Raw genomic sequence first — 15,824 nt, 5'->3', positions numbered from 1 at the left:
TATATGAGGGATTGTTAACAATAAAAAAGAAACTGCTTCATTCTTTTCTTGGAAGGTGCCTGGAGTACTACAGCAAGTTCAAACTCCTGCCCAATTTCAGGGTCTTTAATGATCCTGTCCCCCCTTCCTCACTCAACTTGTTGCCAACAGCATTCCCCCTCCCGCCTAGCTGGGTGCCTCACGGTGCCATGTGCACCTGACTCTCATGTGTCTGCAGATCAAACCAATAAACATTTAGGAACACCAGCTTTGTAGAAGTCTCTGTACCAGCCGAGGGGTTACCAAGTTCCTCACTTCAGGAGTTCTTGTCTAGTTACAAGTGGGGATGAGATAACATATGTCACCCTCTCCCATCTCCAACCTCATCTTCTCAAGAAGCCTTCCACAGGGAGCAAACATTACAGTATTCATCATTACCTTCTTGAAACCTTTCTTGGCTTTTCTATGAGTTCTGAGTTTTCTTCTAATCTGGCCCACTTATTCTCTTATATGGATACCTCTTAGCCCCTTGAATATTTCTTCCATTAGAGTTCCAATCTGTATTCTCCTTGAGAAATCTCACACCCATGATATCAACTATTACCTATGCACTAATGACTCAAAATGACTGTCTCTAGCCTAGACTTCTTATCCTTATTTTCAATTCTGGGCATTTCCACTTAAATGCCTCATCGTTACCTAGAATCTAACATATCCAAATTAAGCTCATTATCTTGGGGTTCACTGTCAGCAAACATTTCTCTTTGATTTCTTGTCTTGCTTAGTGTTACCAGTGACTCATATATTGCCCATTTTAGTGGGTGATATTTAGCCCTTTAGCTAGACCACATTAGTGCATCGGTTACGAGTGAGCAATCATTCTACCTAAATCTCTACTCTCTTGGCTTTTGTGACAGTACTCTCCGGTTCTCCTGTTCCTCTAACTATTCCCTCTGAAGCTTCTTTCTGAAATCCTCAACTCTATAACTGTAATATTACTGCTCCTCTGGATTCTAGCTTTTACCCCCCAGACTTCTTTCTCTGTTTACTTATATTTAGTGATCTCAGCTATTCTCATGGCTTTAACTGCTAAGTTCCAAATCTATACTTCTATCCCTGAACTTGCCCCTGAGTTTCAGGATCTTATTTATATCCAGCTGTTTGCCTAACAATTATTTGGATGTTCCAGAAGCCCACAAGCACCTCACATTCAAATGGCTGAAACAGCCTATCACCTTTCCTCAGACCTGAATCTCCTGCTTCTGATTTCCCTGTCTCATGATGGGAGCTGTGAGACAGGGAAACCATTGTCTCACGATGGGAGGCTGTCAGGCTAATGGAACTATTATTCTCCTATCATTCAAAAGAGAAAGCGCTTGAGTTGTCCTTGATGCCTACATTTTGCCTACACAGTCAATTATCCTTAAACCCTAATCCCTGTTTCTCAAATCTAACTCCTCCTCTCCTCTTAACTCTCCCTGGCCTAGATGTCTCTCACATAGTCTTTTGGAATGTCTTCTCTTCTCGCATAGTTTCACTTCCTTGAGTACACTGATCACATATAGCTACTCTTACCTTTCTAAAATGCAAATCTGACTTAAATTCTTTAATGTTCTCTAATACTTCCACCAGGGCATAAAAAACTGCCAATGACCTGGCCTCTGCCTATCCGTAATGGTTTATTGCCTAGTCTTTTCAGAAAGCATTTCCTTTCTTTCAAGGGAACTGCTCCCCCATTTCAACTGTGCGATTATTAGGAACATGCCAATTTTATAGTAGTACTGTCCTTACCCTTCCGAGCTATGGAAGTGTGTATGTGATCACGCTGTGTCTATCAGAGTCCATAACTCAGATTTTCTTTTTTTTTTTTTTTTTTTTTTTTTTTGAGTCGGAGTCTTGCTCTGTCACCCAGGCTGGAGTGCAGTGGCGCAGTCTCGGCTCACTGCAAACTCCGCCTCCCGGGTTCACGCCACCACGCCCGGCTAATTTTTTGTATTTTTAGTAGAGACGGGGTTTCACTGTGGTCTCGATCTCCTGACCTCGTGATCCACCCGCCTCGGCCTCCCAAAGTGCTGGGATTACAAGCGTGAGCCACCGCGCCCGGCCTCATAACTCAGATTTTCTAAATTGAAAGTAGGGGAAGGCCGGGCACGGTGGCTCACGCTTGTAATCCCAGCACTTTGGGAGGCCGAGGCGGGCGGATCACGAGGTCAGGAGATCGAGACCACGGTGAAACCCCGTCTCTACCAAAAATACAAAAAATTAGCCGGGCGTGGTGGCGGGCACCTGTAGTCCCAGCTACTCGGAGAGGCTGAGGCAGGAGAATGGCGTGAACCCGGGAGGCGGAGCTTGCAGTGAGCCGAGATGGCGCCACTGCACTCCAGCCTGGGTGACAGAGCAAGACTCCATCTCAAAAAAAAAAAAAAAAAAAAAAAAAAAGAAAGTAGGGGAAATGCTTTTTCCCTTTTTTTTTTTTTTTTTTTTTAATTCTTTTGCTCTGTCAGTATGAGAGATTGAAGCCAGAGGGGAGCCAAGATGAGAGACAGAATGAAAGATGTCCATGGCACTCAGCTCTGAATTCTGATCCTTGACATTCCAAGTCTCTACAACTCTTTGTTCTGTGAGGTATTTAAGGATTCTGCAAATAAACTTAACCCCCTTTTCTGCTTAAAGTAGTTGGCATTGGGTTCCCGTCACTTGCCAGTAAGAGACAGAATACTTGCTTTGCAGCTTGTGTCATGTCACACTTTTCAATTTTGTGATCTAGTAATTGTTCTGCGTCTAGTCCCCTCACATCCACCATACAACCATGATTCCTTGCCTCTGTTCATGGTTTCTCCTACCTGAAGCTTCTTTATGTCTTTTATATCTGCTAATTCTTCCTGTATTGGGGAAAGGCCAAAGGGCATGCCCTGGTTTGCGTCAATACCAGTGAATTAAAGGAAAATGGAAGGAATGAGTCCTGTATTAGAAAGCCTTAGGTACCATAAAGCCTGTGATCATCACTCCTGTAGCTACCACCAGACAACCTCGCTGGTCAATATTTCACCTGTTAACTATTAGGAAAGAGCAGAATTAAGTGCAGGGGGTCCTAGGTTTTAATCTGTCAGTTCTGAGAGTTTAGCAGGAATGGGGAAGGAGATTGACATGATTCTGTATAGAAAAAGTTTGGCACTTCTATCATCCATATCCCTTAGCTTTCCTTTTGTGTTTTCTTATAGTTATGTCACCAAGGGAGTTATTAAAAATATTGATGTCTGGGTCCTACCCCCATAGATTCTGATATAATAGATCTGGATACAGTGTGGGCATTTGGATTTTTAAAAGCTCCCCAAGTACTTAAGTGTATCCAAAGTTAACTGCTGCTCTGTGGTGCCTGATCAGTCTGAACCTATTTTCATGGTTAAGCATTCTGTACTGTTACCATCAATTAATGCAGTGAAGGAGTAGGCAATGATTGCCCTAAGGTAAAGTTTTTTGTCCATGGAATGAATTGGGAAGTACTCCCTCCTCCTGTACTTTTTGGAAGAGTTTGTGAAGGATTAGTGTTCATTCTTCCTTGAACATTTGGTAGAATCATTTGGGCTTGGGCTTTTCTTTATGGGAAGTTTTTAAAATTACTGATTCAGTCTCTACTTGTTACAGGTGTATTCAGATGTTCTATTTGTTCTTGAGTAGTCTGTGTCTTCCTAGGAATTTTTCCACTTCATCTAAGTAATCTAATTTGGTTGGCATACAGTTGTTCATAGTAGTCCCTTTTGATCCTTTTTATTTCTGTAATGTGGGTAGTAATGCCTACGTTTTCATCCATCATTTTAGTAATTTCAGTTTTTCTCCTTTTTTCTTGATTATTCTCTCTAAATATTTTTATCACTTTGGTTCAATGAACTGTTGATTTTTTTCTGTTCTTTTTCTATTTCAATAATTTCTGGTCTTTTATTATTTCTTTCCTTCTACATGCTTTGGTTTAGTTTGTTTGCTCTTCTTTTTCTTTTTTCCTTTTTTTTAAATTTTTTTTGAGACAGGGCCTCACTCTACTGCCCAGGCTGGAGTGCAGTGGTACAATCATAGCTCACTGCAATCTCAGCCTCCCAGATTCAAGCAGTCCTCCCCACTCAGCCTCCCTAGTAGCTGGAACTACAGACATGTGCTATCAAGCCCAGCTAATTTTTTTTTCAATTTTTAGTAGGGATGGGGCATCACTACGTTGCCCAGGCTAGTCTGAAACGCCTAGCCTCAAGCGATCCTCTCGCCTTGGCCTCCCAAAGTGCTGGGATTACAGGTATGAACTACCCCCACCCCAGCCCTGTTATTCTTTTTCCAATTTCTTAAGGTGGAAGTTTAGGCTGTTGATTTGCGATTTTTCTTCTTTTTTATTAATAAACTTTATTTTTTTAGAGTTTTGGGTTCACAGCAAATTGAGTGGAAAACACAGAGAGCTCCCATATAACACACAACCTTCCCACTATCAGCTTCCCTCACCACAGTGGTACGTTGCAATCAGTGAATCTACACTGACACATTATTATCACACGAAGTCTATAGTTTACATTAGGGTTCACTCTTGATGTACATTCTATGGGGTTTTTTGTTGTTTTTTGCTTGAGATGGGGTCTCACTGTGTTACCCAGGCTGGAGTGCAGTGGCATGATCTCAGCTCACCGCAACCTCCGCCTCCCGGGCTCAAGTGATCCCACCTCAGCTTCCTGAGTAGCTGGGACCTCAGGCGCATGCTACCATGCCCAGCTAATTTTTGTATTTTTAGTAGAGATGGGGTTTCACCACGTTACCCAGGCTGGTCTTGAACTCCTGGGCTCAGGCGATCCACCTGCCTTGGCCTCCCAAAGTGCTCGGATTACAGGCATGAGCCACCATGCTAGTGATTCTATGGGTTTTAACAAATATAATGACATGTATCCCCCATTGTAGTATCATGCAGAATAGTTCACTGCCCTAGCAATAGTTCACTGCCCTAGCAGTCCTCTGTACTCTGCCTATTCATCCTTCTCTCCCCTTTAACTCCTGTCAACCACTGATCTTTTTACTGTCTCTATAATTTTGCCTTTTCCAGACTGTTATATAGTTGGAATCAAACAGTAAATAGTCTTTTCAGATTGCCTTCTTTCACTTACCAATATGCATTTAAGTTTTCTCCATGTCTTTTCATGGCTTGATAGTTCATATGGATTTGGGATTTTTTGTCTTGTTTTGTGTTTTTGAGACAGGATCTCGCTCTGTCACCCAGGCTGGAGTGCTGTGGTGCAATCTTGGCTCACTGCAGCCTCCGCCTCCTGGGCTCAAGTGATCCTCCCACTTCAGCCTCCTGTGTAACTGGGACTACAGGTATGCACCACCAAGCTTGACTAATTTTTGTATTTTTGGTAGAGACTGGGTTTCACCATGTTGCCCAGGCTGGTCTCGAACTCCTGGACTCAAGCGATCCACCTGCTTTGGCCTCCCAAAGTGCTGAGATTACAGGCATGAGCCACCATGCCTGGTCTTTGGGTATTTTTTGTTTGTTTGTTTTTTGATAGTATCTCGCTATGTTGCCCAGGTTGGGCTTGAACTCACCTGGGCTCAGACAATCCTCCTGCCTCAGCCTCCCAAGTATCTGAGACTACAGGTAAACACCAACATGCTGGCTTCATTTGTTTTGGGCACTGAATAATATTCCATTATCTGGAGTTCTTTTTCAAATATAAGTGTTTACAGCTATATATTTCTGAGTACAGCTTTCACCACTTGCCATAAGCTTTAGTATGTTGCATGAAATAGTTTGTATAGGAAAGGCAAGATAAATGCTTGCTTACTTTCATTTATTCACAAGTTTTGAAAATAATGAGTAGATTCTGTAGAGTGCCAATTATGAATTTGCTTTCAGTTCTACATTTTTCGTTTTTGCTTGCTCTGTGAAATGGATTTGGGCCTTTTATTTATTCTTTGCCAGCTGGCAGATACTAAACCTTGTCAGCAGAGGGCACTGGAGAGATACTGCAGGAGGAAAAGGGTTTTGGCTCCTGTTTCTGATTTCAGTGGGGCAGGCTTCTGTAGTCTGGGCAATTTCTTCAATGGCTTCTGCAATGCGCTGGCTTCTTCAGTGCCTGGCTATCGCACTGTATCGCACCAGTTGTCAGAAACTTCTCCTAGCACTGTATCGCTTCTGACAACTGTATCGCACCAGTTGTCAGAAACTTCTCCTAGCACTCCCCGCAGATGGTTTGTAGTAGAGTACCTCTGGTGAGACACCTCCCCAAGAATGGCTTCAACCAGCACTCCATAAGAAAAATGTCTGGCAACTTCCATGCCATCCAGTGAGCCACAGGTCTTTTCTCTAACAAGGTCTGCATGCCAGCTCTGGTCTCGGCTTTTCTTTGACACTCTTACCTCAGCCCTAGCTGCTCCTTATATATGCTAATCCTGTTTTGGAATTATCTTGCTTCTTTACTAGCCAATCCATTATTATTCCAACTCCCTATTATACTTAATAAATCTTTAAATCAAACTTTTCTTATTAAAAAAATGTAATTCCTATTCAAAAAGTGGGGTTCGTCTCTCCTGATTGGACCCAGACTGATACACCTGGTAATTTTTAAAGGTGACTATAAAGTTTGATGAGCTAAGCTGTCAAAATTAAGGATTTATGTTCAACAAAGGACAAAATTAATATTTAATGGAATAGAAAACAATTTAAATGTCTAAAACTGACGATTGACACCTGCAATATACAAGAAACCATCAGGAAGGAAAATGGGCAGTGGATATGGATAAGCAGTTTTAAAAGGAGGAAACTCAAAAGACCATCAATAAATGTTTGGGCCAGCACGGTGGCTCACGCATGTAATCCCAACACTTTGGGAGGCCTAGGCGGGTGGATCACCTGAGGTCAGGAGTTCAAGACCAGCCTGGCCAACAGGATGAAACCCCATCTCTACTAAAAATACAAAAATTAGCCGGGCATGGTGGCAGGTGCCTGTAATCCCAGCTACTTGGGAGGCTGAGGCGCAAGAATCGCTTGAACCCCGGAGGCAGAGTTTGCAGTGAGCCGAGATGGTGCCACTTCACTCCAGCCTGGGCGACAGAGTGATAAGATTCCTTTTCTTTTTCTTTTTTTTTTTTTTTTTGAGACGGAGTCTGGCTCTGTCGCCCAGGTTGGAGTGTAGTGGCGCCATCTCGGCTCACTGCAAGCTCCGCCTCCCGGGTTCACGCCATTCTCCTGCCTCAGCCTCTCCGAGTAGCTGGGACTACAGGCGCCTGCCACCACGCCCGGCTAATTTTTTTGTATTTTTAGTAGAGACGGGGTTTCACCGTGGTCTCGATCTCCTGACCTCGTGATCCGCCCGCCTCGGCCTCCCAAAGTGCTGGGATTACAAGCGTGAGCCACCGCGCCCGGCGATTCCTTTTATTTTTCAAACCAATGGGGTTGTGTCTGTTGTCCCCCTTGGTCCCCAGGGGTGGGGGGCCCTTGGAAGGCAGGGTGGTGTCGGGGGGCTGAGGGGCAGGCTGAATGTGTGTGGGTGTGGGTGTGTGTGTGGAGTGTGGGTGTGTGTTTCCATGGTAGGACTCCAGTCCCAGCTGCTGCCTAGGCTCCTGTGGGTCCGACCGGGATCCCCCTCCCCTGTCCACCTTCCCCAACAGGGCTATAGTTTAAGGGTGTCCCAGGCCTTGGCTGGTTGGCTGGGCCCAGCTCCTGGGGGCTGGGCAGGGCAGGGCAGGGCTGGGTCCACTTCCATTGTTAGCAGTTGTTTGCGGAATTTTCTCTTTAACCATTCCTGTCTTTTTGTTCTCGCCCAGAGTGGGTGGTTTTTTGTTGTTGTTTCAGATTTTCATGTGAAGGCAGAGAGTTTTTTTTCTTTTTTAACTCCCCATCCCCCTATGCGGGGTGTCATTTCACCATCCACATCCACATCCTTGTTTGCGTTTCTGGCCCTCTTCTTCCCTGCCTCTCCTCTGCCTCCCCAACCCCCGCCTACCTACTGCTCCCAGGGGTCTCTCCAGGGGCAGGGGGATTTCAGGAGATGGGGTGGGGGCCAGCCCCTACTGGACCCTTGTAATCTGATTTGGAAACCACCCCCATGATGGGACCAGCAGCCCCGCCGGCCCACTGGGGGTCCCTCTTAACATCTGCTTGTTGTGGGGGTCAGTGCCAGGGTCTGGCTGGGGTCTTGGCACTGTCTTCCTGGCCGGGGCCTGGCACCTTAGCCCCCAGCCGGCCCGAGTGGGGGATATCGACACCCCCAGCTAAAGCACAAGCACCTTAGTCAACCCTCCTCTCCCCCTGCCTCCTGGCCTGCCACCCCACCCCAGTGTTCACCCCAAAGCACAATGCCCTGGTCACTTGGCAAGCGGCTGGGCCTGACGGAGGCCGAGGGGCAGACCGGGGCTCCAGCCAGACCCCCGAAAGGAAGCAGGTGCCCCACTTCCAGGCCTTAGTTGGAGCTGGGGTCCAGCTCCTGGGCCTGGGGTCTTCTCACCCCCACCCCCTTGTCCTGGGTAGGCCTCTGCCTGCCCCTCTCTGCCTTTTCCTCGGGTGTCCCTCGAGCCCCTGCGGCACTGGTTGGGTGGCAGAGCCCACTTGTTTCAGGGACCCCAGGAGGTGCTCCCGGGACTGTGTGTGGGTCTGGGGGGTGGGGAGAAGGGTCGGGCAGGGGGTGCAGGGGAGCAAACTCCCCACCAGGAAAGCCAAAGATAGGGTTGTGCCTTACCCCAGGAGCCACCCCTGTGCCCCCCTTGCCCTGCCGTTCACCCTCCACCCCTCCCCCCGGGCGGCCTGCTGCTTTTTCCTTCTCTTCCTCCCCTGCCCTGCCCTGAGCTGCATGGTTCCCCCACCCTGGGCAGCCAGGAAGGAATCTGAATGGAGAATCACCAACCACCAGAGAAAAAAGACTGTAGGGCCCTCTCCTGCCAACTCCCCTTCCCTGGCCGCCCACTCACCTACACCTCTTTCACGCAGGACAGGCTGCCCACCCTCTCTCTCCACGTGAAGTGCCAACGCCCTCCCCACCCTGGGCCGAGCCCCCACTCCTCCCTGGGCCCCCAGGTGAGATTGCACATTTAACTACTGTAAGGAGAGGAGCGGCGTTGGCAAATGTGAACCATGAGAATATCAGTGATACTGATGAGAATAAACTAAATGCCTTTGTGTAAAAAAAAAAAAAAAAAAAAAAAAAGTTTGGAGCCAGGCGTGGTGGCTCACGCCTGTAAGCCAAGCACTTCAGGAGGCCAAAGCGGCAGGATCGCTTGAAGCCAGGAGTTGGAGACTAGCCTGGGCAACATGGCGAAACCCGTCTCTACTAAAAATAGCTGCGCATGGTGGCTCTGCCTGTAGTTCTAGCTACCCGGAAGGCTGAGGCGGGAGGATTAGAGACTGAAGCTATAGTGAGCCATGATCAGACCACTGCACTCAAGCCTGGGTAAGGCAGCAAGACCGTATATCAAAAAAGAAAGAAAGAAAAACCACAATGATTACGCAAGTCGCCGCCCTCCCTCCCGCGATTGTTGCTATTTCCATCCAGCTACTAGTCGCCTCCTCCCGCCCGACACCTGGCGCATCTATCTGACGCCACGAACGCGCCACACAGATTCGGGCTGCGCAATCTCTGTGGCCATCTACACGGCGCGCAGATGCGAATATTCTCGCGGCGCCGGAAGTCCGGAGCACGTGACCTGGTGACAGTGCTGGCTTGGCTGTACAGCTCGATCTAGGTTCTGCGGCACGGGATGGCGGAGGCGCCTCCTGTCTCAGGTATTGTCCCGGCCCGAGCGGGACGGGGCCCCTTTCGGGGAGCGGAAATTGGGTCAGTGACGAAGTTCTAGGGCCTCAGCCACTCATATCGCGAGAGTAGCACATGCTAGGGCGTAGGATAGTGGCTCGGAAGGGCCAAGCCCCGCGCATCGTGCGTATGGAGATCTGTGTCCTCTTGGACTAGGTGGTGAAGCCCAGTAGCTGGGTTTCGGAGGAGAGAGGACTTGTCCCGGCGCTGCGAGTCAGTGTGGGTGCCCTGCCCTCCCACAGGCTGTTTCTGGGGCAGCGGCGCACTGACCTTCGACAGGCGGGCGTCGGCCAGGTCACAGCCCGTGACGGTGGCGGGCTCTTGACGTGTAGGGTGTGGTGTGCTCATACCGCCTGGAGTGGTAGCGTGGGCGCGAGCCGAATTCCAGTAGTTTAGAGTCTCAGCCTGCCACGAACCCCGTGTGACTCAGTCTCAGTTTTCTTATCTGTCAGTTGGGAGTAGTTAATTCCTGTGATGGCCCCCGCCCTGTACTGTACCTATTCCGTAATTGTTCATTCACTCCCCCTCTTGGAGTTGCCTCAGTGTGTAGAGACAGCCTCATTTGTTTGTTGATATAACATCCATTTCCTCAGGGTGTTCCATAGATCAGTGTTTTCCAAATTTGTTGGAGAGCAACCAAAAGAAATATTTTGCATCGCGACCTTAAATATTGTACACTTACATAACTATAAAAGCAAATATAAAAGCGAACCAGAAGTTTCTGGAATCAGTGAGGTTGGTTGGTTTTACAATCAGCAATATATTCTGTTTTCTATTTCGTTTAAAAATATGTCACAGTCCACTGCATTCGTTTGATTTTTATGGTCCACTCTGGAAAACAGGGCAGCAGTTTGCAGAATGGAGTTTGGAAACCATTGGTTTGAATCTTAGCTCTGTCCCCGACCAGCCGTTGGGGCACCAAGAAGACCATATATGTATTTGTATACTGAGTGGCAGGTAAAATGTATTTATTACTATGGTTCTTAGTTTAAAAAGTTGGGGCCGGGCACGGTGGCTCACACCTGTAATCCCAGCACTTTGGGAGGCCTAGGTGGACGGATCACGAGGTCAGGAGGTCGAGACCCTCCTGGCTATCACGGTGAAACCCCGTCTCTACTAAAAATACAAAAAATTAGCCGGGCATGGTGGCACGTGCCTGTAGTCCCAGCTACTCGGGAGGCTGAAGCAGGAGAATCGCTTGAACCCTGGAGGCGGAAGTTGCAGTGAACCGAGATCGTGCCACTGCACCGTGCCGCTGCACTCCAGCCTGGGCGACAGAGTGTGACTCTGTCTCAAAAAAAAAGTTGGAAAACACACTGCATTGGTGTACCCTAGTCTTGATGTGGATATTAAGTCTTCCTTGGGGTTGGAAAACTTTTTGGGCTGGGTATTTCGTTATTCTCCTCACCTAGTCCTTCACCAGATTCTCTAAACTGGATCTATTAATCGTCTCATCCACAGGCTCATTTCTGACTCATTTCTGTACCCTTCAGTGTTTGAAGAAGAATTGGGTGGGGCCTAGTTGTGAGTCATCGTGTTGAACTGTGGTGTTGTGCCCAAGTTATTACCTCCAACCCAGAAAGTATCTAATGAGGCAAAATCTTCTAGTCCAAAGACCTCCTTACTCCTTTTCATGTGCTTTAGTTTGATTTTGCTTTAGTTCCCATTCCATGTTCTTATTTTAGCATCATCTTTAGCCCACACCCTCATCATCAAAGTCTTTAAACGGAAGCCCAGTGCAGAGGATACTTTTCTGCCCTTGAGCAGACTGTGCAATGCCAGCCTTGTCTCTGGACTTTGTAATCTGCCGGTTGGATTTCCCTTTAGTCTGCCCTTCCCACCTGTTGGACACCTACTGTGCTGCTGTGTTATCTTGGATTTAGGGTACCACTTGTATTCTAGCCGTGGTGACTAGACATCCTATTTACTAACTTCCAGCTACTTGAAATAGTGAAATAAAAATAGTGCCTCTGATCTTTGCCATGGCCAGTTTCCTGATCAATGTGTCCTGTTTCCCTTCCTCATGTCTCTTATGGGTTTTTTTCCTGAGGGCTTTGCCTGCTACCTCATGTCTAGTTGAACATATCCTGTATATGAGTACATGCAGCCTTCTCTGGATTCTCTAGTTGCATCAACTCATTACTGCTTAACATGAAACACTCTTTTCCTATCCTTTACTAAGCTTCTGTAGACATCTTTACTGATCTTATTTCTGCCCCTCTTTCTAGTCTCGCTTTTTCAAGCCAGAGAGAACTACGTGATACCCACTGGTCCAATTTAACCATTCTAACCTTTAAATTATCGTATGTTTCCAGAATACCTCTGCCACCTTCTGCATTTGTCTAATCCTCTTGTGATTTTGTGAGGCCCTCCATCCCACCCCCTAGAATTCTGCCTATGTGAAAGCTTTCAGGAAAAATCCTGAATTGGGTGAGAGGTTACTCTATGACCTTTATGATCATTCCATTTTTCACTGTATGTTTCTATGGTACCCACTGCCCAAGCTCTGTTAGTGTAAGAGCGCAGTATCTAATACACATCCTGAGTTGGAACCCCGGGTCTTCCTTGGAATTCCTCTGTGGCCTTGGGCAAGTTCCTACTCTCTCTGTGCTTCAGTTTTCTCATCAGGAATGTCAGGATTAAATGAGTTAATACATGTAAAGTGCTTAGGATAGTGCCTCACACATAATACCTAACAAATGTTAGGTCTTATTATTAAACCTGAAACCCTCAGGCTCTATACTGCACCCATCTATGCTCAAGCCTGTGTGTTTCAGATACTCTGTAGTCCTAACAGCAATGATAGAGTACCATTTTAATCATTTTATGTGTGTTATTAACTTGCTTTACTCTTCACTGCAACTCTTTGATGTAGAGATTGTTACTATCTTCATTACATGTAAGGAAACTGGGGCTAAGTAACTTTCCTGAAGTTACAATAAGTGATAAGTGACTTAAACCCGTGTCTTCCAGGTCTTACCAATTTATAGTATATTCTGTATGCTACACATAGTTCTGACTTTGCTACTAATTTTAGGTCCTTAGGCAAGCCATTTTGTCTTTGTGCTTCAGGGACTGAATTGACTGTACCAAGAAGCATCTTCTGGGGGAACATGAGTGGGTTGAAGGGGAGTATGCTTGATTTTTTCTACTTTGGGATTGTAGACCATATTATAGAGATTATGTATGGAAAACCCAAAATACATTCTTAGAGGAAGGAGATGAAAACTAATACACTTATTAAGTACTATCTATGAAATCATATTTAAATTTCTCAGTAACCATTGAAATAAGTATTGTCATCCTTTACTATAGACAAGGAAACTAAGGCTAAAAGCAGGCACGTGATATCCCTAAGTTCATACAATAAGTTGGACAGGCGGACTTTAACCCATTTTGGCTTAGTCCAAAGCCTGTTTACTTGATATTACACAATGCTACTTTAGCATTTTGAAAGAAGACCACATGGAACCTGATGATTGATATCGCTGAACTGTTAGCTGGCCTTAAATTTTTGTAATAAAATGAATACATGTATACATAGTACTTTATGGCCCAGGTGAACATTTTTACTCAACAACACTTAGCTGTCATTGGCTATTGGTGTTTGGTTTTTGGACATGGAATAATGATTGATTAGTCCTCCACAAGCACCTTGAACCCATCACCTTCACTGGAAACATAGGTCTCACTTAACAGCATATTTTATACAAAGTTCTAAGGAAAATAATTTTTAGATTTGGCTTGGAGTCTATGACTTTCATGGATGAAGCTTAATCTCTTTATTGGCATGTCTATTTTTTATGTCCTAGGTACTTTTAAATTCAATACGGATGCTGCTGAATTCATTCCTCAGGAGAAAAAAAATTCTGGTCTAAATTGTGGGACTCAAAGGAGACTAGACTCTAATAGGATTGGTAGAAGAAATTACAGTTCACCACCTCCCTGTCACCTTTCCAGGCAGGTCCCTTATGATGAAATCTCTGCTGTTCATCAGCATAATTATCATCCTTCAGGAAGCAAACCTAAGAGTCAACAGACGTCTTTCCAGTCCTCTCCTTGTAATAAATCGCCCAAGAGCCATGGCCTTCAGAATCAACCTTGGCAGAAATTGAGGAATGAGAAGCACCATATCAGAGTCAAGAAAGCACAGAGTCTTGCTGAGCAGACCTCAGATACAGCTGGATTAGAGAGCTCGACCAGATCAGAGAGTGGGACAGACCTCAGAGAGCATAGCCCTTCTGAGAGTGAGAAGGAAGTTGTGGGTGCAGATCCCAGGGGAGCAAAACCCAAAAAAGCAACACAGTTTGTATACAGCTATGGTAGAGGACCAAAAGTCAAGGGGAAACTCAAATGTGAATGGAGTAACCGAACAACTCCAAAACCCGAGGATGCTGGACCCGAAAGTACCAAACCTGTGGGGGTTTTCCCCCCTGACTCTTCAGATGCATCCTCTAGAAAAGGAGTATTGGATGGGTATGGAGCCAGACGAAATGAGCAGAGAAGATACCCACAGAAAAGGCCTCCCTGGGAAGTGGAGGGGGCCAGGCCACGACCAGGCAGAAATCCACCAAAACAGGAGGGCCACCGACATACAAATGCAGGACACAGAAACAACATGGGCCCCATTCCAAAGGATAACCTCAATGAAAGACCAGCAAAACCTACCTGTGACAGTGAGAACTTGGCAGTCATCAACAAGTCTTCCAGAAGGGTTGACCAAGAGAAATGCACTGTACGGAGGCAGGATCCTCAAGTAGTATCTCCTTTCCCCCGAGGCAAACAGAACCATGTGCTAAAGAATGTGGAAACGCACACAGGTAAACCTACCTATATAGGTGGAAATATTTTGTTGTCTTTTTAAATTTTTAAATAAGTCATATATTCACATAATTTAGAAAGCAGAAAGTATGAAAAGTTACACTGTAAGAAGTCTCAATCTTTATTCACTGTCTGCCTAAGTTCTACCACCACTTGCTGCTCCCTGCCCCAATAGGTAACCACTTAGTTTTATGCATATCACAAGCAAATACAAATAAGAATTCTTTTTCTTTTCCAAATGAGGAATTTTGTAAGGGTTTTCAAAAATGCAAATACGGGTGGTGTAGATGTCTGGTTACAAGATTTTTTTGAGTTGTGAAACAAGTGGTGGGTGGTAACATCTCTGCTGCCTCTTTTGGTTTCATCCTGCATCATCTCACCTGGTCTGCTTAGTTGTAGCAGTTCCTAACTGGTCTTATCATCTCTTAATTTCTCTCTTTCAGTTCACTTCTTAAACCAGCATCAGAGAGCGATCTTTATGAAACACATATTTTATTTATTTTTTTTTTGAGAGGAGTCTCACTGTTGCCCAGGCTAGAGTGCAGTGGTGCAATCCCAGCTCACTGCAACTCCTCCTGGGTTCAGATGATTCTCCTGCATCAGCCTCCTGAGTAGCTGGGATTACAGGCGCCCGCCACCGTGCCTGGCTGATTTTTGTATTTTTAGTAGAAATGGGGTTTCACCATGTTGGCCAGGCTGGTCTCAAACTCCTGACCTCAGGTGATCCGCCTTGGCTTCCCAAAGTGCTGAGATTACAGGCGTGAGGCACTGCTCCTGGCCTAAAACACACATTAAACTGTGTCACTCCTCTGCTTAATTCCATTTACTGCTTCTGCCTTACTTAACAGTCCCATCTTCTGCTGCCTCAATATCTACCATATTTTATTCCCTGGATTCTACACTTTTTTGTCTTTGCATGCTGTTGCATGTGGCTCCCTCTCTCTAGAATTTCTGTCACTCAGTTCACTGGCGAAGTCTTATTCATTTTTCAAAAGCTACTTTAGGCCAGGCATGGTGGCTCACACCTGTAATTCCTGCACTTGGGGAGGGTGAGGTGAGAGGATCACTTGAACACAGGTGTTCAAGACCAGCCTGGGCAACATAGGGAGACCCTGTCACTACAAAATAATTAAAATAAAAAAATTAGCCAGGCATGTTAGCACATACCTGTAGTCCCAGACACTCAGGAAGCTGGGGTGAGAGAATCACTTGAGCCCAGGAGATCGAGGCTGCAGTGAGCTATTGTACTCCAGC

At 46.0% G+C, this 15,824-nt stretch overlaps 1 protein-coding gene across 5 annotated transcripts in view; it reads left to right on the top strand.

Moving 5' to 3' along the window:
- Positions 1-2,479: 2,479 nt before the first annotated feature.
- NFX1 (nuclear transcription factor, X-box binding 1) overlaps positions 2,480-15,824 on the top strand; it is a 91,344-nt gene continuing 77,999 nt past the window's right edge. For 2 of the 5 annotated variants that reach the window (XM_063609052.1, XM_055293974.2), the window contains exons 1-2: positions 2,480-9,721; positions 13,562-14,569. In XM_063609052.1, the coding sequence (XP_063465122.1) occupies positions 9,697-9,721; positions 13,562-14,569 (1,033 nt within the window). In that variant the 5' untranslated portion in view covers positions 2,480-9,696. The remainder of the gene's footprint in view (positions 9,722-13,561; positions 14,570-15,824) is intronic. The other 3 variants (XM_055293972.2, XM_063609050.1, XM_063609051.1) reach the window with 3 other exon arrangements.

Source organism: Symphalangus syndactylus, chromosome 9 (genome assembly GCF_028878055.3).
Source record: "Symphalangus syndactylus isolate Jambi chromosome 9, NHGRI_mSymSyn1-v2.1_pri, whole genome shotgun sequence".
In the NCBI taxonomy this organism is placed as follows: domain Eukaryota; kingdom Metazoa; phylum Chordata; class Mammalia; order Primates; family Hylobatidae; genus Symphalangus; species Symphalangus syndactylus.
Note: the sequence above shows the minus strand (reverse complement) of the source record. Positions and strands in the feature narration are given on the sequence as shown.